Source organism: Megalopta genalis, chromosome 13 (genome assembly GCF_051020955.1).
Source record: "Megalopta genalis isolate 19385.01 chromosome 13, iyMegGena1_principal, whole genome shotgun sequence".
NCBI classification, from domain to species: Eukaryota; Metazoa; Arthropoda; class Insecta; order Hymenoptera; family Halictidae; genus Megalopta; species Megalopta genalis.
In genome coordinates, this window is record NC_135025.1 from 4,264,409 (window position 1) to 4,292,069 (window position 27,661).

The window sequence follows — 27,661 nt, forward strand, 5'->3', positions numbered from 1 at the left end:
AGGTACGTTTGAGGCATACGTAATGCAGGTTACGTGTGTCGAAAACTACGGAAATATTGGCAACTCAAAGGAATCCTTAACGAGCACAACTTTTATATAATCGAATACTTCTTCTTCGTTATTGCGCGTAGCGCAGCGGACCCGGTTACTGAGGAGGCTCGCTGGGCCAATCGTTGTGTTTGTTGCTCTGTTTCCGCGAATAATTAACTTTACGTTCATCGAGCGAGACGCGTTCGATTCTCTTTTATTAAAAAATAAACAGAATGAAAGAACGAAGAAATTTGCCAAGTATTATTCGGTAAATAGGAAGCCAGTAACCGAGCCGAAGGCACGGTAATTGGTCACCGCACAGTAACCTACTACCCTAACGCATTTCTTTTTATTTCGCTGAAATAAACACAAATATATTATATCTATTTTAATTACAACACTACGTTATTTCAATTTATTTGCGATACGGAGCTATCACAATTTGTTTACGCTGTTAGGTAGGTTAGCATTGTTTATTTATGGCGTTAAATTAATACAGTAAATACTGTACCGCGTAGCTACAGTTTATTTGGAGCATAACATTATTCCAGTTTATTTGGGGTACCATATTATTATGGTTCATTTATATTACTGCGGATGATCAAATAGTTAACAATGGTACGATCGACTTCCGTTTACTGCAATCGAGGTAGACAATTTTCAGTTCGCTTAAAAATGTGCTGTCTAACGATTAAAATAATTACGATTTCAAAGTAAATATTTCTGAATAAATAAATCAAATTTCTGCTCGGCTTTTATTTGCTGCAATCGTCGCAGAAAATCATTATTTTGCATAAAGTTCCACAGTATAATTATAAACTAAACGACGACGACAATTTAACATCAAAAGCGACAAAACTTGTCACTTGTGCCTCATCTTATCTTGTTTATTATCTCACTTACAAGTTCCACGAGAAATCACGTTCCAGCGAAATTCAAGTTCCAGCGAAATTCTCCCTAATTGACCCACAGCTCGGAAACGAAAATCGACCATTCGGGAATAAATCAAATTGTCCTCGCAAATTGTCCGCTCTTGTTTCGATCGAGAGAAGAATCTTCCCGTATTTCTCCGCACGCCGAACGGAAACGCGGGGACGGGGAAAAAGCAGTGTTTTACAGGCGGCATGTTTAATATGAATTACGGTGGCCGGGTCTGAAACGGACGAGCAGTAAAACGTCTGCTCCTTCCGTCCTCATCCTTTGTATTATATTTTCTCGGAGGAAAAGGAAAACAATTAAAATTCTCCGGCCGCGTTCTACGCTCTCTCGCGAGCCGCGAAAAGTGAGGTAATGAAACTGCGCCATTTTACGCGGTTACGCTTGCATAAAACAAGATGGAGCAGGAATATTTCATGGGTATGGGATCCCTTTGTGCGGCGTACGGCACTCTATACGATTTACGGAGCACACTCCGCCCGAAGAAAGCCAAGTTCGTTTGAATAAACACGCTCGTTAATCGCGGCAACTTCTATTTCCCTGAAGCGGAAAGATTGAACGGGCGAGCGCGCACGCGCGCACACATGCACACAGAGAGAGAGAGTTGCTCTTTCAGAAGTTGCAACTTTTTCATGAACACGGGGCCACGGAAACTCTTCGTCGCTGCGGGGCCGTGTTTAGCCAGACAACACCTTAACTTCTGATTTAAGGTTAATGGAAACTTACGTTGCTTACTGTGCCAACATGTACACGCGAACGTTATAGATTCCGAACGTTTTCGATTACACGCGCGTCTATTTCGTCGGCAGCGAAACGATTTTCTTCTCGTTTTTTTGTCTCTTGAATAATTCAGAATTTATCGATCGAACGTAACGATAAATTCTTGGATGTGTTCGTGGTGGGCTAAATATTGTGCAGGCGATTTTAACATTGACAAAGTGTCTACAGGTTTCTAAGAAATATTTCTGAATTTTCGTTCGCATTCTCGAATTTTTATCGTCGATTGGATTAACTAAATATATTACGTTTTCGGTGGAAATTATCGTTTGAACAGTGATCGACGTGTTCGAGATGGAAATGTTAAAACGTCAGCGAATTTTCTACGTGGTACATGTGAAAATTAGGATAATTTATAGTTAGTGCACCGCTGTGTCTTTAAACCCCTCACGAATACAGGTTATAATTATATATTAATTAATACCTGGAAAGGGATGATTGCTGAGGTGATTTGAAGCAACTTTTTCCTTAGCGAAAATGTTCTACGAGGCTTCGTTTACGAGTTATTAACGAAAAACAGTGACCAATGAGAGGCAAGCTGGCTGGCGCGAGGCGGGTCAGCTAGGCTAGCGATAGACGGCCGAGCCAACGAGCGCACGGAGCCTAGTTCCCCTCACTGGCCCGGCCGTCTCGCGTCAAATGACCTCGCCTCTGATTGGTCACTGTTTTTCATTCATAACTCGTAAACGAAGCTTCGTAGAACATTTTCGCTAAGGAAAAAGTTGCTTCAAATGATCTCAGGAACCTCCCGTTTCCGGATTGCGAGACATTTTCGGGACATCCTGTATATACAGTAGTGTCTCTCTAATTGACGCTCAGATTGTCCACGAAAATGGACAATTTGGGAAGAGGAGACAATCGATCACCATAAAGAACGAGTCACAAGGCTCGAACAATCGTATATCCTCTTCCAAAATTGTCCATTTTCGTGGACAATCTGAGGGACGATTGCAGAGAATTTATTGTATATATATTATGCGAGCAATTTTTATTCATCGCGAACGCCCCCACGGTATCTTTAGATAAGCAATCGAGTCGTTTGTTAGAGCACCTGGACATTAATGTCCAGCTTCTATCACGATGGCAGGGCGCGCGATTCATCATACCTTCAAGATTGATACTTAGATCCGGGCGGGAGTCCAGGAAAATTAAAGCTCCTCGCGGATCGAAGACTTTACTTTCCTGGCTCGGGCGGACGATTTCCCTCTTGGGCATTTTTTAGACTAAATGGGTTACGTGAACCCATCGGCGCGACTTCAAGCTCGCATTCAACGCGGTCATCACGGAATACGAATGCAGGACTTTTGAATACGCGTCTCTACTCGATAATTTTTCCACGATTCACGTTCCCGGCGAACTTTTCTCTTCGAAATGCGAGTCACTCCCGGCATTACTTTCGTACCTAGCCCTAAATAGGCTACTAAGCTTCGGCGCTAAGCAATCGCTTTCTCGTCCGTTCGGAGGTTTTAATCGTTCGCAGAGCTCTCGCGGAAATATTCAACAGCTGGTCCTCTCGAATACGAATTGTTTCGGATAAATGTTCTTCTGTATTCGAGCGTTTACTATAACAGAAACGATGCGAAGTTTAGGCGAATCAATTTTACACAGCGATATACGTTAATCGTGTTTAAGGCTCGGTAGTTTTAATGTTAATTACGATAATTGTTCGAACGAGTTCCTTTCAGTCGAACATTTCACTGGAATAACGATTTTTACTTAATTCGTATTTATTCGAATCGATTACTCGCATAATTCTTTGCTCGAACAAGTCATTGCAATTAAGATTGTAAAATAAAAGTCGAATATTTTATTCGAATAACGATTGGTACTTAATTCGTATTTATTCGAATCGATTGCTCGCATAATTCTTTATTCGACTGAATCATTGCAATAAAGATTGTAACGAAAATTACGCAAGAAATTAGGAGAGATTGTTAATTGTTCTCGCGTTAGACAACTTTGCCTTGAAATTCGTGCGAAAGTTTAAGTCTCGTTATTGCAATTATGATTGTAAAATAAAAGTCGAACATTTCACTCGAATAACGATTTTTACTTAGTTCGTATTTATTCGAATCGATGGCTCGCCTAATTCTTTATTCGACCGAATCATTGCAATAAAGATTGTAACGAAAATTATGAAAGAAATTAGAAGAGATTGTTAATTGTTCTCGCGTTAGACAACTTCGCCTCGAAATTCGTGCGAAGGTTTAAGTCTCGTTTCAGCGGACGCTTCGAGTGTCGCGGTGTGTTCTCGTCGTAACGATTTTCCAAGCAATAATTAAATAGCAGCAATCCGAATTAAGTTTCGGCGGGCTAATTAACGGATCGATTCGCCGCGTTGCGTAATATCGCGGAAGAATCGTTGATAGAGCGAGCGCGAGCGAAAGAGGTCTGAAAACATCGTCGGAGTATCATCTCCTTGCGCCGTTGGTAAGTGAGAACGAAACGCGAAACCTCTTGCTGAAATCCAAGTGGTTCGTGTCCTCGACATCTCGGCTTGTTCGCTCCGAAAGTTAGCACATACTAAAAGTGGCGCGCACTCCACGTTTTCTTCGACATCCTTCTTTCGCCGTTCGCGAGCGCGCGCCGCGTCCACGACACTAATATTATTTATCGAGGATCTGGACCGTCTAATTTCATGCTTCTTCGGAATCGATTTATGAATCGAAGGATCCGAACGAAGATCCGAATTCCGGAACTCGCAGTGAGAGAAGTGACACTGAGATGATTTGGCCGAGTAAAGAACGGCCAATCCGACGGATACCGATTTGCGAGATCATCTCAAATGACAACGCTTATTAAACGCTTATTAAAACAATGTCCGGTCTATCGACGTTCAATTGAGAATCACTTCGCGAAGTCGCAGATTCAATACTAAATTTACAGAACCCGACAAAATGGCGGGTCACTGATTATTTCATTCACGATCATTCGTATCATAATTGATACGAATCTATGAGTTATTTATTCGATTTATGTGTCACTTATGGCAAATGTTGAAAAGCGTTTCATCGTATTCTCGTCGTTTTACGTCAACAAAATTCTCTCACAATTTATTCAGATAAATTAAGTGAGACGAAAATTGCGATTAAAAGATCACCGTCGACGCCTCTTATCATTAACGACTCGCACATTTCTCTTCGAAAAAGTGTTGAATCGAGGCCGGAAGATCAACAGCACAATGTAGAGAATCGTATTCCAAAATCTCCTTCGATTTCGTTGAAAGGAGCATCAAACGTGCGCCCAGAAACATCGTGCATGAAACGATGAATCCGCCTTACAGCGTGCATGTGTAAGCGAACTGTTTGGAAACGTGTGTGTGTGCGTGTGTGTGAGTGTGTGTGCCCGTTGTAAAATCGATTTCACGAATCTCTCTTAACAATAATAGAGGCCTCTGGCGATTGATCAATGTAGGTCGATGTTGATTAAGAACGAAAACGGATCCAATTCTTTGATAAAACGAACTGGGTTACATTGTTTATATCTGGATACATCTGGCACACGCGATCCTTAACGGAGGAGCAAATTGATCTCGCCGTTCCGCGGACTGCTGGCCACGGCCGCAGTCTACGAATTTCCGTGGCTCTCGAACTTCTTCCGTTATTCTATCAGCATCCGCGTGTTACGTTCATTATGGAAGTGAAATATTCAGATTGAAATGAGAGACGCGCAGGGGATGGTTATATTCGTCGTCATTTCTTAATTTTTCTTTCATCTAGTTGCAATTTTTGAAAATCATTTTTCCGATCTTTTTGCAATCTTAGCTTGAACAGGACACCATGTATACGTGTTACAATTATGTTAACACCTGGAAAGGGGTCCTCGGGTCATTTGGAGTAACTTTTTCCTTAGCGAAAATGTTCTACGAGGCTTCGTTTACGAGTTATCAAACTCTGACCGATGAGAGGCGTGGTCAGCTGACGCTAGACGGCCGAGCCAATCAGCGGAACCGGGCTCCGCGCGCTCGTTGGCTGGGCCGCCGCGCGCCAGCCGAGCTCGCCTCTTATTGGTCAGTGTTTTTCGTTGATAACTCGTAAACGAAGCGTCGTAGAAAATTTTCGCAAAGGAAAAAGTTGCTTCAAATGACCTCGGGAACCTCCCATTTTTACGGAATCGGTGTGCTCGACGTTTCGCACGCTTTAGCGACGCGCATCGGCAATTAATGCGTCCTCCGAAGGCTTCCGGCTAAGACGTTAATTTCAATGGCGGCGAATTTAACCTACGACCAGGAAAATTGAAACGCGGTAACGCGGGTGACACGCGCTCCCTCGCGCGTGCACGAAACGCGGAGGGACGAAATAAAGAGCCCCGAGTCCGTTCGAAGTTTCGGTAGTTTGAACAGCCGAATTCGTTAACCTCGTTTGTTCTAGCCCGACGCTAAACGTGGAGTGGTTAGCAAAAAAGGCTCGGCTTGGAAAATTATACGTTTGTTAACTGTTAAAATTCGGCCATTAGCCGGTAAGCGTCGTTTGTTGGAGCGCCAAATTCCGTCCGACCGCTCGCTGGGTTCCAACCGACCGAGGATGCAGTTTCGCGTTAACGAACGCACACCCGCGAACGGAACAAATATTTTTCGCCGTGCGTTCCTCCGGTTTTCGTGCCACGGCGCGGGCGTTCAACCGCGGACGGAAAATTCTGCGCAACGAATTTCAGAGATATTCCGATCTTTTGTACGAGCGACGTTCTCTCCTTTTTTTTATCGTTGTTTTCGACAATTAGATCGTCGCAGGAGATACGATTATGCGTATAATATACTATACGCATCGTACTATACACGATTATGTGCATAGTATAACATAGTATAATGTAAGTATAATAAATAAAAATAATAACCTTGACATAACCTTAATGGGATAAAATAATTTTAATAGAATAATAAAATAACCTTAATAGAGTAAAATAACTTTAGTAGAATAATAAAATAACCTCAATAGAATAATAAAATAACCTTAATAGAATAAAATAACTTTAATAGAATAATAGAATAACCGTAATAGAATAACCTCAATAGAATAATAAAATAACCTTAATAGAATAATAATTTCACCCTAATAGAATAATCTTAATAGAATAATAAAATAAGCTTAATAAAATAATCTTGACACAACCCTGAATCCGTAATTCCGAAAAAAGTACAAAAATTCTCTCGCACACAAAAATACCTACAATCTTCAAAAAACACCTCTCCAAACTCAACATCTCGATAAAATGCAGCTTCTTCGTTCCACTTTTATAGCCGTTACTCCGTCTTCAACCGTGTTCGATCACTTTCTGTAGCGACTGTGCGGTCGTTTCCGACGAATTTCGTCGTTTCCGTCGTTAGATTTCCAATGGTTCTTAATAGCCGTGGTCGTTAGCACGCAACGCGGCGGGACGCGGCCGCGACCGTGGCAAAAAAGGTCGATTTAACCGACGATTTCTTCCAACAGCGTCGGACAAACAAACAATAACTCCGGGTCAGCTCTGTCCGGATTAAACCGTTTACAACGAATCAACTTGTAAATCACGACGGTCGTAACGTCGTCGTCGTCGTCGGCTTCATGAAATCACCGCACTTCGCCGGGCCGTGTAAAGAATCCCGCGGAGGGTATTATATAAAAGCTTGCCCGCGATTCCGTCGGAAACATCATTAGACTGAAATAAAGTCGTCGGAGCGTCGGCGGCACGGCGACTTGAGAAGTCGGTCGGCGAAGGCAAGAAAAGTATCGCTGTTTGCTCCGTCGTGGCCGTTGAATATTTCCCTTTGTGCCCGCGACGCGGGGACGCGCCGCGTTCCTTTATACGCGTCCCGAAAGAAATGCCTAATGGTTCCGCTTAATTGCTTTGGACGCGCGCGCTCGTCCCGTGTCTCCGTTTCCTGACCGGCCGACGGCCCGCTCGCCGTCGAATTAACGGGAATAACATTGTTTATAACTTTTCGACGGCGGGGACGAGCGGCGAACAAAAGGCCCGACGGTAAAGAGCCATTGTCGAGACATCGCGGGCGGAAACTGCTCCAACTGAACTCTCTCGCTCTCTCTCTCTCTTTCTTTCGCTCTCTCTCTCTCTTTCTTTCGCTCTCTCTCTCTCTCTTCCGCGCTTTGACTCTCGCTCTCTCATTCTCTCGCTCTCTCTCTCTCTCTCTTCCGCGCTTTGACTCTCGTTCTCTCTCGCGCTCTCGCTCTCTCTCTCTCGCTCTGTCTCTCGAGCTTTCTCTCTCTCTAGCGCTTTGTCTCTCTCTCGCTCTGTCTCTCGCTCTGTCTCTCGCGCTTTCTCTCTCTCTCGCTCTGTCTCTCGCGCTTTCTCTCTCTCTAGCGCTTTGTCTCTCTCTAGCGCTTTGTCTCTCTCTCGCTCTCCCTCTCTCTCTCTCTCTCTCTCTCTCTCTCTCTCTCTCTCTCTCTCTCTGTCTCTCTCTCTCTCTAGCACTCTGTCTCCCTCGCTCTCTCTCTTTTCTCTCTTCGTTTTAATGACCGCTTTGAACCGGAACGTAAAGTCACGGGGCCGGCCCGTCGAGGGCCGCGGACAAGAAAACCGGACTTCTTCCTCCGAATCGCGGGGAGTGGGGGGAAGGTAGTAGTAGACCCGTTTCGCAACGGCGTGGGCGTCGCATTTCCTTCGAATTACTCATGAACAATCTCGGCGTAATCTTCGGCAGGGATGCATCACGGAGCTTGCAGGCCTCCGGCACTTTTCTAACGACTCCGCCATCAACCCTTCCCTCGCCCCCTCCCCAATCCCTCCCCGATCCCAGAGTCGGACGTATTCGTCGAGTGTCCCGAGGACTTTATTTTTCGGCGACAATTCTGTTCGCACCGGCAACTTGTGCTCAAAAGCTCCAGCCTCGTCGGAGAGTGGAAGAGAAACTCTCTCTCTCTCTCTCTCTCTCTCTCTCTCTCTCTCTCTCTCTCTCTCTCTCCCTTTTCCTCCCCTTCCCACGCCCCGGTTAGCTGTCAGTCAAAGAAATGATAAAATTCGAAAATCATTGCCTCTTCTACAGTTCAACAAATAACTAAAATTTGAAAATAGAATATTTATACATTTCTTTCATTTCTTTCATTTCTTTCATTTTCTTTAATCATAACCATTTTCATAAATGAAACAATAATCCGAACAATTTGCCAGAGATACCGTATTATTTATCAAAGCGTAAATTCACTCGAAAATCGAATTTCCTATTTAACAGCTGTTCTGTTCGAGATCGAATCAGAAAAATTTGTATCTAACACAGTCTAACGCGCAGTCTGACGACCACCATCTGTACGATCCGTTGCACTGTATAATAACGTACGGTTCTCTCGTAAACGTATTTTTGCCTAAGAGTGAACGCCATTGGTGCGAACAGGTTTTACGACGCCGGTGACAGGATACTGCTATCTTGAGATGTTATCGATAATAAACGGTACTTTCGGCTGTCGACAAATCATCATCGGGGCTAAACGTCCGCGCGAGTAATTTACCGCTGCGCATTTTTGGCAAACACTACTCCGCGCCGCGTCGTTCCAGCTGCGGAATCAATAGCGATTGACGTGCCATAAACATCGGGATACGACGCCTTCGGCGCGGGAAGGGTTCACTAAGCGGTTGGACGTTCACCAAATTAAACAGCGAAGCGAAGTCCGTGTCAGCGAAGCGAGTCGATTATTTTATAGCTGTAACTATCGCATATTTTTCCACGTTAAGAAACATCAACTTAACCGCTGTTAATTGGCGTGAATTATTCGAATTATTATGTAATAGTTATTCGATAATTGTGCTACTTCAAAGACGAGACACTCGATGTAACAGCGTCGTTTAGAATCTGCGAAGTTTTTCTGTAGTAACGAGGGGTGAGTGTGGGTATTACTGCGGACGCCCCGAATACTGCGATATTTTATAAAAGTACTACTAAATATATAATAATATATAATATATAACTACATAATAGTATAATAGCAATAAATATATCGAGTTTAGTATTGTATATTATATATTTATCACTATTATATCATTACTATATTAAAAAGAAAGTAGAAGAAAAAGAGGTAAATGCTCGAGTTAAAGAATAACCGGCGTGGCTCGAGTCGTCGATTTATCGGCGCGTAAGGTCTTATTTTCTCTGTCGAAGTACGCGTTCGTTGAGAAACCGCCGTAATACCAGCACTTACCCTATAGTTTGCGTCACGATTCCACTTTGCCGCGGAACCTCGATTGCTTTCCGGGCGAATCTATCAATCGATACACGATGAAACCGTCGTCGTCGTCTAGCGATTCCACGTGTCACATAATGTAGTGCTTTCGCAAAAAGCCAACTAGGAGAGCAACGGGACGAATAAAGTGAATGGCAGGTGCAAATCCCGGCCATTAGAAAGACCCTTGAACGCGAACACGCGATTCTGTCACTACAGCCGGCGTGTGCACACGATTATCCGTTCCGAGTTTTGGTCGTTAAGTAATCCGTGGAACAATCGCGCCCCGTGGCCCGTGTAATTTTACCGTGCGGGCCACAACAAACGCGATCAACATTTCTGCGAACAAGACATTTCGACTCGATCTTTTTCTTATTAGAATCGTAAATATCGTTAGGGCAGATTGCATTTTTCTAGGGTTAAATTGAGACATCGAGCACGAAAGCTTAACTTCGGACGCGAGAAAAGTCGAAGGATCTCATTGTTTATTGATCTTATTTCAATGAATATATTTAATCGTAATTAAATATCAATTTCGTAATACTTTTTTTAATTATTAAATTAAATATTATCATTCAGTTGCGATTAAAATGCAATGCGTTGCTCTTGTCTGAACGTTATGTGAGTAATTACGAGGCACGAAATTAACTGAAATTAATTATTAAGATAATTGAGAGTTGTCTTTGAATTGAGGATAGTTACTACAGAAGATAAATAAATATTTAAATACCTATATTTATTTAGCTTCGATAGGAATAATGAATTAAAATTAAAACGAGAAAATTCTGCACACAATTTCTAAAAATGTTAGGTTTGCTCTCGATCAATCGGTTGCGCGATTTATATATTTATCAGAAAAATAAATCCTGAAGATAAATATAATATAAATATATAATCGCGAATATTCGACAATAAATTGCGATTAAAATCGCAATAAATTACGATCTCGACTTCGAAGTCGAAAGACTCGACTCGTTAATAAAACAGCACGGATGTCGCAGACCGGCCGCCATACTTGAACATTCCGAAGCCTCTAAACATTGTGTCTGCAGACACCCTTTGCGCATGATATGTCCACAGAATTTTGCAAGATTTAAAAAGGCTCTATTCAATCCCCGTCCCTCTCATAAATCAGCCGTGAGCGAAATAGCGTCAGGCTATCATCTGTATTCAGCCGCTTCGAACGACGAACCCTCCGTTATACGAGTGAAGAGAACTCTCGCCGATGCACGCGGAACGTTCAAGGAAGCTAACATTTTATCTGTGGCTTCGGTCATGGGGCCAGCCTTTTCGTCGTTTAACAAAATTGTTGAATTGTTGTTTCGGTTTATAAATGTCTATGTTGGAACTGAAAAGAGAAAACGAACCTTCTGCTGAGAGAGAGAGGGAGAGAGAGAGAGGGAGAGAGAGAGAGGGAGAGAGGGAGAGAGAGAGAGAGAGAGAGAGAGAGAAGGAACGAGAGAGAGAGAGAGAGAGAGAAGGAACGAGAGAGAGGGAGAGAGAAGGAACGAGAGAGAGAGAGAGAGAGAAGGAACGAGAGAGAGAGAAGGAACGAGAGAGAGAGAGAAGGAACGAGAGAGAGAGAGAGAGAAGGAACGAGAGAGAGGGAGAGAGAAGGAACGAGAGAGAGAGAGAGAGAGAGAGAGAGAGAGAGAAGGAACGAGAGAGAGAGAAGGAACGAGAGAGAGAGAGAAGGAACGAGAGAGAGAGAAGGAACGAGAGAGAGGGAGGGAGAGAGAGAGAGAGAGAGAGAGAGAGAGAGAGAGAGAGAGAGGACATTCGGTACACCGTAAGATAACTGAAAACATTTTCCGCCAATAGAGAAATATGCCGGATAAATGTAGAAGATAAAGCTTCAAAGGAAAATTCTAATTGAACGGAACCGGGAAGCGCGCGCGAGGTTAATCGATAAGAACGTGGAAACATATCTAAAAGACTGCGCTCTCTCGACCGATGGTTATCTTTTAATTGAATCGAGATTACGAACTCCGCCGAATTTGTAGTCGCGAAACTTTATACTGTTTCATAGTCGCGAAAAATAGTAGGATGTATCCGTAACTTCGGACCATTCGGCATTCGAAGCGAAAACTTCTGCACGCCTAATGCAATCTAGGAGATAATTACCATCGTAATTGCTTCTTTTTAGTTATTCGTTTGGTCGTTGTTGACGACCGATGTTACGTTACATTATTTTACATTAAATCGCGTTGCATCGTGTTACGTTACATTATTTTATATTAAATTGCGTTGCGTTGCATCGCGTTGCATCGCGTTGCATTACATTGCCTTACATTGCGATCGATTACATTTCATTCCATTACATTGCACTGTATTAGCTTGCCTTGCGTTACATTACTCATATGAACAAGGGTGTTTCAATCATAATTATGATATATTATTCTATACAATTATTGTACTTAACTAAGATAATTATTATATACCAAAATATCTTAGTTAAGTACAATAATTATATACAATAATATATATAATAATTATAATTGAAACACCCTTGTTTATATAAGTGACATAATCAATTATTTGATTATTAAATACTAAAATAAATAATTGATTTTGTCGCAAGTTTACGAAATTCGAAAATTTCTTGTAATATTAATTGTTACACACAATTTGTCGCTATTCCGATGCTGCTAACATTACGTCAATAATGACAAGTCGAAATTAGAATAGAGAATGAATTAAGAATAATCATACAAATTCAATTTAATCAACTATTTCTTAAACGTCTATATGTTGAATATATTTGACCACAAATTGATCGAAAGAACTGATGGAAATTGCACTTGAAATACCTCATTTTCCCCATTTTCAACGTGTTATAAAAGATGTAGTAATTAAAACTACGAATACATCTCCGCCATAATACACACAGAATTAATTATTTTGCACGTTTCTGCAATAATACGGGTTGCACTGTAAAAGAGAAAAATATGAAATACGTGGCGCGCGTAACCCACGATATCCGAGCTTATCGAAATATTTAACTTGAAATCTTCGGGATCCGTGCCGCTGTTATTTTAATAAACGAATTGAAAATATTATTCGACTCGTTATAAAAACGGCAGACGTTTCTCCTTATTTGCCAAACAATATGCCAGTCACTCGCTCTCGTTGCGAAGCAAGCGCCGCGCACACGCTCGCATAATATCGAATCGCGGGCCGCTGTCCGATCGATTTTTCTGTAAACATTTGCGATTGCCAAGGCTATTGTCTACCCTCCGCGATTTTCCGCTGCTTCCCGCACGCGGTCGCTGATCTGTCAAAAATCTGACAATGGTGTTTGTCGGATGCGGACGGAAGCATCTGTCTGGAACTATAATGTTCGGTTGGAGCGCATGATAATGTTCGCCGCGTAACCGTTTCGCATCATTTTCTTCCGATTATATTTAATAAATTCAATCGCCGGAACCGTGTGCACGAAAAATCGAAATTCAGATGCAGTTTAGAATGCAGTGAAAAAGTTTCGAGAAGCTTCAAACAGTTTTTTCTACCGTATTCTTGGTCAAATTAAAAATGTTATATATCTAATAACCATGAACGAAGTTTTAATTGATTTGTGCTGCTGATGTTAAAGAGGAAAAGAGAAAATGACTTTTGATATTTATTGTTACTTAGAATCAGCGATATTCTAGTAACATTATGACGATGATTACAAGTCGAAATTAATTGAAATTAATTAAGATTATTGAGAGTTCTGTCTGAATTGAGAATAGTATCTAATAACCATGAACAAAGTTTTAATTGATTTGTGCTGCTGATGTTAAAGAGGAAAAGAAAATGTCTTTTGATATTAATTGTTACTTAGAATTGGCGATATTCTACTAACAGTATGACAATAATTAATTGAAATTAATTAAGATTATAGAGAGTTCTGTCCGAATTGAGAATAGTTGCAGAAATTCGCAATTTCCTCGACGAAATGTTGAAACAGAAATTAAATAAAATTTCATTACCATCAACAGCTAATAATAAATAAAAATCGCATAAAATTGAAATCGAAGAGTCAAAATTCTGGACAAAAATCCGACTGCTTCTAATACCCAAAGAAAATTCGTATCCGTGAAGAAAAACGTCGCACAGCTGTCACGAATGCAGGATTTACGCGTTTATCAGAGAAATAAGTCACGAAAACGAATTCGACGGGTCCGACGAAATAACACAATTTTACAAATAGTTCCAGTAGATTTTTCGCCGAAGTCGCGAGTTCACGAGCGAAACCAGGAGCAAAGCGACGGTCGTGCGTCTTTCCTAACGTTTCCGAATGTAAACGAAATCGACGACAATTCGCATGAAACCCGCGGGCCCATAAAACACCGCGTAATATCAATTTCATGGATTCCCGTTCAAGAAAGCTCTTTGTTATATCGGCGCCGCGAAGGAATATATTTTATTAAATCTGCATGTTTGAATGCAGAAAACGCAGCCGAAATGGTAATTCTGTATTGCATTTCTACGTCGTGTGCCGCCGTGTAATATCATCCCCCCACCCCTCTGGCGGATCGAAGCAACAATAAAACGGAGCACGTGCGGTTCAAATTAAAACAAAAGGCGGCGATACTCCATGAATTTTTTTGGCGTGCTCGTCCAGAGTCCATCGCCGTTGGTAATTTTAGAACGTGCGCGCGCGCGTTGCTCGCTGCGAAAGGTATTTCGAAACGCGAAACATCCGACCGTTTAAAAATGTCGATATTTGACCTATTGTAATTTCGCGAAAAGGTATCGCGCGACAATTAACATGGATCCATTTCGGTGCTCGAAGCTACGTTTTGCAACGCGTTATTCTTTCTTTTTTTTGGACGGCGCGTATATATATATATATATATATATATATATATATATATATATATAGCGGCGTCTTTTTTCTTTCTTCTTGAAAACTGCTACGGATGGGGAAAAAGACTCCGAAAATTAATATATCGGAATAATTTTGTGGCGCGAAACCCCATAAAAATTTTGTACGCGATCCCTTTTTTTTGTTCTCCGTTATGGTACCGAAACGATGAGTAAATTCCGCCGTGCGGAATGTTCTCATGGTGCACCGTATATATTGTCATAGAGTGGACAGTGGCCACATTTTTCATTTAAAAATGAAACAAGAAATAAAACAATGTCGAAGGACGTACATGAAATTTTATGGGGTTGTTGTACACGTCATTGCCGAATCTTCAAATATGATGGTAGATGCTCTGCACGAAATCATATTTTCTACATTTGCGGAGACGTTTTCTTCGTGTAAAAAATGAACAACGAATTGTCATTTTCAGAATCTTCAAATTTCACGACGAGTTTAACTCGATTTTTATACGATTTTTATACGATTTTTATAAGCTTTCTCTAAGACGCTTGTTCGCTGAATTTTACCGGCTGTGACATCGAGAATGTTCGGAAATTGGAAATATCCAATTACATTTTACAGTCTCGGTGCATCTGTTCGTTTGTTACACGGAGTAAATAATATTCGTCGATATTTTAAATTCGTTTCATTTTCCAAGAAATGAAATTGTTTCATTAATTATCGATGATGAAATTCTCGCTGCCTCTGATCCCGTGTTCTTTGTTCACCGATTAACCTTTCATAGTAATTACCCCGAAACGAGCATTCACCATTGTCATTATCTTCGTCGTTTCCATACAATCTCTGCATCTTCGTGCGAATCGACGATATTCTGTGTTAATTACAAGGAATCGAAGTTAAACAAAAGCTTGTTTATTCTCTCTCAACGGTCTCGGCGAATCGAGAACAATATGAGGCTGTCGTTAAATTTTTGTGCAATATTATTATATATTATATTTATTATATGTTATATTTATTTTATGTTATATTCACTATATACTATATTTATTATATGTTATACTTATTTTGTGTTATATTTATTTTATGTTATATTTAGTATATATTATATTTATTATATGTTATATTCATTATATACTATATTTATTATATATTATATTTATTACACATTATATTTATCATATTATTAGATAAGTAGAAAGTTAATCACGCCCAAAAATAAAGAAGAGGCACAGCAATTCGTGACTCCACGATTTCACAATTTCAACTGGATACAGTAGGGTAGTAGAACCAGTTACTGTGGGGTGACCAATCACTGTGCCTTCGTCTCGTTCTCGCGCATAATTAACCTCATATCCATCGAATAAGACGAATTAAATACCTCCATTCAAAAATAACAAGAATGAAAGACTAACAAAATGTAACATTTTCTATTTTCTAATATACTATTACTTAATACATATATCTATTCTCTTAATCTAAATTTCGAATTCGCCAAATACCAAGTTAACCACGCGCGAAAACAGGGAAAAGGCAATTCGTCGTTCCGCAATTTTACGAATACAATTCGATCGAACGAAAAACATACCCGCGAATTTTACGAATATTCCGACGCGTTCGCGAGGAGGGCACGGCCGTCAAAGCGACGGCGTGCACGGTCGGCACAGCCGCGTTTACGTTACGTGGCGCGCCGCGGGTAACACGCGTCTGAAATCGTCATGGGAATGCTTTATTTTTGCAGAATGCGCGGTGAAGAGCGGCGGAGCGGTGGTGGAGCACCATCAATCCTCCTACTGGGAGCAGCCCTTTAGCCAGCCGTACTTCGACAACACGACGAAGAGGGAGACGACGACGACCGTCGGGCAGACCGCGCACCTGCACTGCAGGGTGCGCAATCTGGGCGATCGTTCGGTGAGTTTCGCGTTCACCTCATATTGCCTTGACCCAGCCGCGCAATAAGAAGCGTGGAAGCGCGCGGAAACGCGGCGGAGACGTCGCCGTTTCACGGCCGAGCAGCCGTCTGATGAAACGGTCGTCTCGCCGTCGACGTCGACGTCGCCGTCGCCCGCGCCGCGCTTTTCGCTCTTGACTTTTCCCTTCGTTTTCATCGACCGAGGGATTTTCTAGCAATTTCTGCCGCGATTCCGGGCCCTGATTTGAACCACCACCACCACCAACCCACCCCTTCGCCCTCTCGACCCGATCCGCCGGCAGTAAAGAGAGAGGACGCCGCCCGGGAAACGCGCGGGGGTGGAAAAGTGAAAGCGGATAAAGCGGCGCTTAATTTTTGACACGTCGGACAAAGTGAATATCTTACGTCTCTCGCCCTCGTGATTTTTTAAGCGGCCCGGCTCTTTTTTCAGAAGAGGATCCTCTCGCTGAGAATTTCAAACGAAAATGAAGCCTCTCCTCCCTGTTCGGAGATTATGGCTGCGTTCGCGTAGCCCTGTCTTATCTCGCGACGTTTTCCCTTGACATTGTTATTATTCGTTGCGATAACTTCGTTGGTGTTTCTCGGAAGGGTAGAGGCACGGAATAGGTTATAAATTGCGTTGTTTAACACCGGAAATGGCAAACCGGTCGAAACGACTGGTTTTTCATTCTTTTTTACCGGCATTTATGATTGATTTGTACTTACAGTAATGTCTCCCTTACCGACGCTCAGATTTTACGCTAAATTGGATAATTTGGGACGACGAGATACGATTATTCGAGCCTCGTTTTTATAATTGTAGACAATTTATAACTATAAAAATAAACCGCGAGGCTCGAATAATCGTTTCTCCTCTTCCCATATTGTCCATTTTTGTGGTCAATCTGGGCGTCAATTATCTCTGAATAATAACGCGAGGTTAAAAAAATCGCGACTGAGCATTGTCATATCTACCGGTTTCAATTCCGATCTCCGAACAATTCCACGAGAAATTTACACCATTAATAATTTAACGATCTCTTGCTCGAACGAATCCTCGAGAAACGATGAAAACTTGAAGCAAATGTTGTCTATTATTACTGTACATCGAAGCAGTTTCAATGATTAATTATTGGGATTAATTATTATTACTATTATTATTATTATTATCGTTATTGTTGATTATTATTTATTAATTGTCACGTTAGGAATTTCTCTCTCTGTTCCTTTCTAATTTGAATTTCTTCCGTTCGATTTGTTCTTCGAAATCATCGATTACTTGAAATCGACCACCATTGGCATATATAATTCCGGCCATTATGCCCCATAAATTTTCCATGGAGTTCATATCGGGACTGCACGCGGGCCATTCCATTCCCTAAGGTACATTCCGGGATACGTCCCGTGACTTAAACCATTCGCGAGAATGTTCGGTAACGTGGACCGCCGCTGCATTGTCCTGTCGGAACACAAATTCCTGTTCCCTAAATTACGTTCTCCAAAAATCGGATTAAAACTGTATACAACGCGTGCCGACATTATTATTCTCAGAATTCGCTCTGTCGGCGATGAAAGCGGAGTTTCAATTTTCCGCGCGAGGAAAAACATTTCTAAATCGTTCTACCTTCTCCGTCGTGGACGTTTCTGTTCAATTTGGGCTTGTTATTTTTCAGAAAAATCGTGCCGATGCGAATTGTTCGTCTACCGGGGCGAAGCAAAAATAGTTGCATTTCTACGCCAATGAGAGCGATGGCTGTTATCGAATGCAAAAAGGGAGCCACGAATTGTTATTACAGCAATGTCTCTCTAATTGACGCCCAGACTGGCCACAAAAATGGACAATTTCGGAAGAGGAGATACGATTGTTCGAGCCTTGCGGTTTATTTTTATAGTTATAAATTGTCCACAATTAGAAAAACGAGGCTCGAATAATCGTATCTCCACTTCCCGAATTATCCATTTTAGTGGACAATCCGAGCGTCAGTATGGGAGACATCACTGTGGTCCCGTCGATCGGCGGAATCTTAACGGGGCGCGTATTTTTCGGAATAAGTACGGCCGGCCGTCGAATAGTGACATTACTCGTTATCGGCGTTAGTCATGCATCACCGCGCGACACACAGGAACCCGTTGGAATCCAATCACCGATCGTAATCGACGATAAATCAAATTTCTCTCCACCTCGTACCCGCTTCGGCCAGCGTTGGCCGCGTGCACCGGCGGCTTTCTCTCTCTCTCTCTCTCTCTCTCTCTCTCTCTCTCGCTCTCTCACTCTCGCTCTCTCTCTCTCGCTCTTTCTCTCTATCTGCGCCGGCCCAGGCGTTTATATTCGCGGTGTAAAATCAATGTGGCAACACTCGGTGCATTGTCGTTGCGTGCGACAGCTTCATGCCATTCGTTGTTTCGAGCGGCATTGAAATGAAAAGAAAAAAAAAGAAAACACGAACACACACACACACACACACACGCACACGCACACGCACACGGAGCTTCAAAGGTTCGTTCGTTTACTTTCCCATTCATTATACGTATAAATGCATTATTCAGCCGGCGAGCCCTAATTCACGGGATGTTGACCGTTTAAACGGCGAAGACTTTTTTATGGATTTTCGCGGTTTCATTTTGTTGGACCGCTTTCGTTACATCGCGCTGGTTTAATTCGGTGCGCCGCGGATATCGAAATCGAGGGAAAATGAGATTCCAAATGGACATCGGTGCAGTAATTTCTTCCTAATTGGGCGCTCGGATTGACCACAAAAATGCATCGTAAATAACTTAAATGATGATATTGTGAATAATAATTTACGATGAATTACGAATAAGCTATAGCAGTATAGAGTAAATAAATGAATAGTAAATAATAATTTGCAGTAGATCACGAATAAGTTATAGCAGTATAGAGTAAATAAATAAATAGTAAATAATAATTTGCAATAGATCACGAATAAGTTATAGCAGTATAGAATAAATAATATAATATTCGCAATGAATTACGAATAAGTTATAGCAGTATAGAATAAATAATATAACATTCGCAATAAATTACGAATAAGTTATAGCAGTATAGAATAAATAAATAAATATTATTAAGCAGTACAGAATAAATAAATAAACAACTATAATCGTCAAATTTAACCCTTGTGCTAGAAGCTGGTGCACGTGCACAGACAATGAAAAGCAATTTCGCGTTTAAGATTTAAAAAAATATCAAAAGTTTCGAAGCTGTTCGTCCGGTGCTTTAAAACGATCACCACTTTATTATAATAGACGCATTTTGCGTACCCGCCCTCTTGTGCTAACAGACTTATTTGATTATTCATGCGGGTATTATTCGTTGCATTGAAACGCGCGTGATGCATAGATCTCCGAGTCAGAACCGTTCTGACCTATATATGGCTGAACGGTCTGAGCACATTAATTATACGAGATGAACCCATTAATATGTATTCACCGGTGGATGCTTAAAGTAAAACTAGAAAATTGCGTGGGTCGTACCGGAAGAACCGTTTTAGATTCATTCGACCGAGTTCTTGTTAAAAGAATTCAGAGAGAGAGAGAGAGAGAGAGAGAGAGAGAGACACGCCTTTCCATGGAAATTTCATTGCCTGAGTTCTATGAAAATTTCACGAGATCAATCACTCAATGGTAATTTCTTAAAAGTATGTAACATATCCTTGAAAACTAAATCGCGAGGTCGTTAAATCGAACGAAAAGTATGCCTGTTTTACGGCGTTGACGCTAGATTCATGGACCCCGTCAAAATGGCGGGTCACTAATTCTTTAATCTACGATTAGTCATATCGTAAAGGCACATTTATTTTGTGTCCTGTTTATTCAATTTATATATTATTTACGGAAAATGTTACAACAACGCTTGTTCAAGATCCGAATAAATGCCTGATTGTTACTTTTATAAACTAATATAAAACAGATTTCTTTTGTGCTCCGTAAATCTAGTGTTAATAACCCCTTGACGCAAGTAAAAACTTAGTGTCAGTATCTTCATGGTTCAATGTTCATTGATTTTTATACGAGTCCACTGTTTTCACGAAATTTATATACGAAAATTAATCATTTGATTTTCCTTTTAAAAAGAGAAATCACGCTTTATAGGCGTTTTTTGTTCAGTCCGTTTTCGAGCAGAGTCAACGTATTGTTCGCGACAATTTCACGGTTGGAAATATGAACAGAATATAATTAGCTGATTAATAAGCCAGGACCCAGCCTGCACACACGCCTTCATTCTCCGTTAATTTACCGAAACTTCTATAAACCAGAAGTTTACTCGTCAAACTTATGCAAAGTTTATGTTTCAAAGTCACCGTACATCATGCTCTGTTCTATATAGTCAAATTTGTCTTGTTATAGAGACTAAAACAAGGTATGATACTGCGAGAAATTCGCAACTATTTTCACGTTTCGGGGGCGGTGATATCAGCTAACAAAGGAGACACGGCAACTTCTTGTTATCATCATTATAGAATACGGACCCTTTCATCGGACCCTAATCATTTTATTTTAGCAAATCCAATAATTACAGCTGAACGTATCGAATCTGAATGATACTTATTTTCTTACACAATTTCTTGCTTACACAATTTTACAACTTATGCAAATAAATTTGAAGGAATAGTTGCTTTATTTAGAACAATCTTAATATTAACGTTTATCCGATTAAGAAGTATCAATTTATCATGAAATAAATTGTATCGATTAAATCAACCCGCCTGTTGAATATTAATTAACATAATTCGGAAAGCAATTAACCCATTGCACTCGACTGGTGGCTCTGACGCACTATTTAAAATTGTTATAAAACGTTTAAAATTAATTTTAATAAACTGAGCTTGAATAACTGTTAAAAATGTAATTATGTTCTATAATTATGTTAACATCCGGTAATGGAAGGTACCTAAGATAATTTCAAGCAACTTTTTCCTTAGCGAAAATGTTCTACGAGGCTCCGTTTACGAGTTATTAGCGAAAAACATAGACCAATCGGAGAGCGAGGGCGATCGGTACTCCGCCCTCGCGGTCACTGCTGCTGCGACAGATGGTCAGCGCGACGCGGCATTGGCCGCGAGGGCGGAGCATTGGCCATACACGATCTCTCATTGGTCACTGTTTTTCGCTAATAATTCGTAAACGAAGCCTCGTAGAACATTTTCGCAAAGGAAAAAGTTGCTTCAAATCACCTCAGGAATCACCCGTTTCCAGTTGTTAACATTTCTGTAAAACCCTGTCTATATAAAATGCACTCAAGGGCCATATTCTAAGTGAAATATATCGTGCACAACGAACACTGAAAATATTGATGCCAAATACAACACAAAAATCGATAAGATTGTCAATGAAAATGAAATGCTACAATTATTCACTGCACCGTCCTTGTTCGAGAACGAACGGAACAACTACCGTCGAACTTATCTCCTCGCACAAAACACGCTATCACCGAGATATAAATAAAGCATAACGATGCACCGTCTCTATGTAAATTAATCGAGGTTTCACGTGATCGCCTATTGTGTAGTACGTGCAGGATTGATGGAGAGAGAGACATTTTACTACGAAGAGAGGGCGGGCGAAAGAAACGCGGCCGCGACGGCCCAGCCGTCACCGATATTGGACCTTTATTCGAGTTTAATACGCTGATTCGAAACGCGTGCTTTACATTTGAGACGACCGTGCGCGAGACACCGGTTAGGATACCGCCTCGCTCGTACATTTTTCTCGTAATTTTTATAGGTTCCGCCCTCGCGAGACCCCGCGCATTGTTAATGCAAATTCACGGAACGACGAACGGTTTAAGCTCTTTTCGCAGAACAATGAATTTCTTCGCGCGAACGTGTTTCGATGCGGAACGCGTTTCCGAGGGACATTCCACGGAAAGAACAAGGACTCCATTGTTGTTACCGAAACACGCGAATTTCTCTCGCTAATGGACGCGAAACGAAATTCTGCCGCGCGGTCAATTAACGTATTAAAATTCAATCGGTATGGTGTTTTTTACGCTTCGTTTCCTCGTCGAGCGTTGAATAATTGCTGACGGATTCTCGAGTTAACGTCGGAACTTCTCGACAAGAAGAAGTTCACGGCACCGACGGTTAATTGTAACGTAAAATAAGAAAAAAGAGAGAGAAACGAGAGACGTTAGAATCTTCGCCGGTGAACGGCGCGATGATGAAATTACGGTTACGGTGAACAGGGTTCATTTTTATGCCCCGAAGAACAGCACGGACCTGAGAAAAAAACAACACTCGCTCGTTTTAAAGACCACTCGCGTGCGTTTCTTTATGGCCCGGAACTTTTTCTGATAACTACTGTTTGCATTGCACAACTCCCGTTCAAGCTTCGCGCCAACTGGTTCACGAGGATGCACGAGGTGCCTTCTGTTGACTGCACGCTCGCGACGTTTCATTAAAATGAACTAACGCGTGAGCCGCGGGTATTTTCGTAGCTCGAAACGATTGCGATGGTAATAACGGTATAATAGTAGTAACAATAATAATAATTATTATTATTATATTATTTATTGGAAGGGCCTCGGGTATTATATTTCCAAAATACAGTAATTTCTCCCAGAAATGCCAAATTTCGGGTTGCCGTGAATTTCACTGCGCTAGTTCTACGTAATTTCTTGCTATTGTCGATGCTACGCCATGGCTGAATGCTACGACTGAATTTCAAGCCTATGTACAGTAACGTGTGTACAGTAATTTCTCCCGGAAATGCCAAATGTAGGGTTGCCGTGAATTTCACTGCGCTAGTTCTACGTAATTTCTTGCTATTGTCGATGCTACGCCATGACTGAATGCTACGACTGAATTTCAAGCCTATGTACAGCAATGTGTGTACAGTAATTTCTCCCGGAAATGCCAAATTCCGAGTTGCCTTCGAAAATTAGAAATAAAGAAGTCGCGTCGTCGTTTTTATTCCAGCATCGCCTATCTATTCATATTAACGTACGTCGGCAATGCTGATCGCCGCCTTTTTTCACCGACCGCGTCCCGATTTTCCGTAAAATCGAGCCGCGAGGCCCGAAAGATCGCGACACGGTATTCTCGTATCCGCCGGTTTCAATTCCGAGCGCCGTACATCTCTCCGCGAAATTACCGTATTTCCCGTCGGAATCAGCCGATCGCGAAATTGAAACCGGTCGCTATACAAGGGACAAGCCGATATCCGGTACAGTGTCCTTAATTGATACTTAGTAAACGAAAACTTCTTGCTACAATTAATTTGCCGCGCGAAGACGTTCCGCGCCATCGATTCTCCTGTTCGCGGCGTCGTTCGCCGCGGAGAATAAACGTTCCGCCGATAAGCCCATCCGTTTCCCAAGGTTCCCGCGTGGCCCTGTTCTAATTATATCTGACCGAAAGTTAAATTGAACCGTGAAGTTTTTTGCGGCGAAAAATTACAGGCTCAACATTCGGTGCCTGGATAATTGAGTTCGATAGCGGTCAGCGGCGGCGGCGGCGAGCGAAGATTATTGCGGATCAGTTAAATGTTTTCACGTCGAGGGCTTTGTCGAAAGTTTTTTTTCCCTCCTGCCCGCTCGCACCGCTGCCCCTTCGCACCGCCCTTCTTCTTTTCTGCCGCAGGAAATACGATTTTCCCGTGATACGACGTGTAATGCGAAATTCGGCGGACAAAACGCGAGGGTAGATTTTCTCGATAATTCCACGTTGAATTCTACCAAACCGTGGAACCATAAATTTTATCACTGTTACGCGGACGCTTTATCCAATAAATACTGAATTCTTTCTTCTTTTTTAATATATATATATATATATATAAATAAATAAATATATATAAATTTTATATATAGTAATATATATAATAATATAATAATAATATAATATGTAATAATATATAGTAATATATATAGTATATATAATAATATATATATAAATAAAATTATTCGAGCATAACGCCGTCAAGTTTTATAAGGATTTATTCTCGTTCGTATTTAGCTCGTGCACGCCTCCCTCCCTCGCACCCCCAACATCATCGCCCGGCTCATTACATTTTTCGTCCATTCTGTTTTTTCATTCCACAATGCCCCGTATCGACTTTCCGGCTGTTTTAATTCGACGGATTGACGAAACGAATTGCTTTCGGTATTAATCGAATCTCGATCTGCGTCGCGTACTACAGCTATAATTACTTTCAACGTTAACGCGAGGATGAATTGTCCAATTGAATCGTCCCTGGACATTGCAATTCACTGTTAATTGCAATTTGATTTTAGCCCTGTCTTATACATAATATTTCTATCGTAACATTTTCTATTGTATTGTTATATTATTTGGTATTTTATTATTATATTATTTTCTATTATATTGTCATATTATTTCCTATTTTATTATTATATTATATTATTTTTCTATTATTTTCTATTATACTATTTTTCTATTATATTATTATATTATTTCCTATTTTATTATCATAATATTTTCTATTATATTGTCATATTATTTGCTATTTTATTATTATAGTATTTTCTATTATATTGTCATATTATTTGCTATTTTATTATTATATTATATTATTTTTCTATTATTTTCTATTATATTATTATATTATCTCCTATGTGATTATCATATTATTTTATATTATACTGTTATATTATTTCCTATTTTATTATTACATTATTTTCTAGTGCATTGTTATACTATTTTTTATTTTACTATTTTAGCACTATATGTTACACATACGTCGAAACTGCTCGGAAAAATTCGTGTGGCGACAGTCAACGCGGAACACCGTGTACATTAAATTTGCTATTCTCGAATTCAAATTTAATTCGGCACCGCCGCGGAAATGAAATGAACAATTTATATTCACTCAAATTGGCAGTTAACTTTCTGCACGCTGTGAAACGCGGTTTAAACTCTATTCGATCAACTTTTCGCCTAATTTTACGTTTTAATTCGCAAACGCCCGTATATTCGATTATTTTAACATAATAATCCCTCTGATTATCGCGTAGAAATAAAGCGAAGCTCGTAAATTTAATGAAAAGTATCGATGACAGCGTTTCCATGTCGAACACGTAACAGCGTTTCATTGTACGATGACGTTATAGTTTCCGCCGAAATTTTAATTTCGACGAATGCCGGTGTAACGCGATTTGTGCTAAATCAGTACGCGCGATTCGCTGAATATTCGACGCGTCGCGACGCGAAACGAAGTCGGTGATCGAGCAATTGCAATTTGATTTCAGCGCTGTCTTATACATAATATTTCTATCGTAACATTTTCTATTATATTGTTATATTATTTGCTATTTTATTATTATATTATTTTCTATTGTGTTGTTATATATTATTTGCTATTTTATTGTTATAATATTTTCTATTATGTTGTCGTATTATTTGCTATTTTATTATTATAGTATTTTCTATTGTGTTGTTGTATTATTTCCTATGTGATTATTATATTATTTTATGTTATGTTATATATTATTTGCTATTTTATTATTGTAATATTTTCTATTATATTGTCATATTATTTGCTATTTTATTATTATATCATTTTCTATTATATTGTCATATTATTTGCTATTTTATTATTATATTATTTTCTATTGTGTTGTTATATATTATTTGCTATTTTATTGTTATAATATTTTCTATTATGTTGTCGTATTATTTGCTATTTTATTATTATAGTGTTTTCTATTGTGTTGTTGTATTATTTCCTATGTGATTATTATATTATTTTATATTATGTTATATATTATTTGCTATTTTATTATTATATCATTTTCTATTATATTGTCATATTATTTGCTATTTTATTATTATATCATTTTCTGTTATATTGTCATATTATTTGCTATTTTATTATTATATCATTTGCTATTATATTGTCATATTATTTGCTATTTTATTATTATATCATTTTCTATTATATTGTCATATTATTTCCTATTTTATTATTATACCATTTTCTATTATATTAGAACGGCGGATTCTCTTTTCTTCTCTTTGGCCGGCGTCGGTCGGTTTTTTTTATCGATCGAATCACGTTGAAGAGAGCCATCTGATTTGTTCGCAGGTCTCATGGATCAGGCAACGAGACTTGCACATCCTCACCGTAGGAATCCTAACGTACACAAATGACCAGCGTTTCACGTCGTTGCACAGCGATGGAACTGACGAATGGACCTTGAAGATTACTTCGCCGCAGGTCCGGGATAGCGGAATCTATGAGTGTCAAGTTTCAACCGAACCGAAAATTAGCCAGGCTTTTAACTTGAGCGTCGTAGGTCAGTAAACGCAGAAAAATTAACTTTATAGACTTTAACATTATTATTATTCTTATCTAATCAATCTGATTGACCACAGGTTTTATGCATTAATGACAACAATAAGTTGGAGAAGAATAATAGATTAATGATATTATTATTAATCGTTAATCTATTAAAATAGATTAACGTTATTCAATTAATTTTTAATTAAATAATAATCGTGGATTTCATAGGTGAATATTGATTAAATGTATGCTCTTTGTTTAAGATTACAAAAGACTGTAACAGATTAATGATATTATTATTAATCGTTAATCTATTAAAATGTATTAATGCTGTTTAATTGATTTTTAGTTATATTTTAATTAAATAATAATTATGGATTTCCTAGGTAACGATTCATTCGATGCATGCTCCCTGTTTAAGATTGCAAAAGGCTGTAATAGATTGATTATATTATTATTAATCGTTAATCTATTAAAATAGATTAATGTTATTTAATTTTTTGATAGAATAATAAGTACATAAAAATAATATTCGATTTTATATATTTTATAACATCTCTGAAAAAATCATCCTATTCGGTGGAATTTTGAAAAGAGTTATATTCCATTTTATGCGCGGCTATGACAAATTTATATCGTTCTTTAAATATCGAATTCCGTATTGTGCGATTGCGGTGTATTTTTGTATCGTTCGCTTTTGAAACTTCATTCCCCGGCGTCACCGACGCGTGCAGTTAAGCTGAATTTTTAATAACCATTAAATCGAACGGTTGGTTAGCCACTAAACCGTCG

The 27,661-nt window shown here is 39.9% G+C and overlaps 1 protein-coding gene across 4 annotated transcripts in view; it reads left to right on the forward strand.

Moving 5' to 3' along the window:
- Positions 1-27,661, forward strand: part of LOC117224177 (opioid-binding protein/cell adhesion molecule homolog) — a 305,224-nt gene that overhangs the window by 187,592 nt on the left and 89,971 nt on the right. For all 4 annotated transcript variants that reach the window (XM_033476928.2, XM_076525840.1, XM_076525841.1 and 1 more), the window contains exons 3-4: positions 16,439-16,608; positions 26,672-26,882. In XM_033476928.2, the coding sequence (XP_033332819.1) occupies positions 16,439-16,608; positions 26,672-26,882 (381 nt within the window). The remainder of the gene's footprint in view (positions 1-16,438; positions 16,609-26,671; positions 26,883-27,661) is intronic.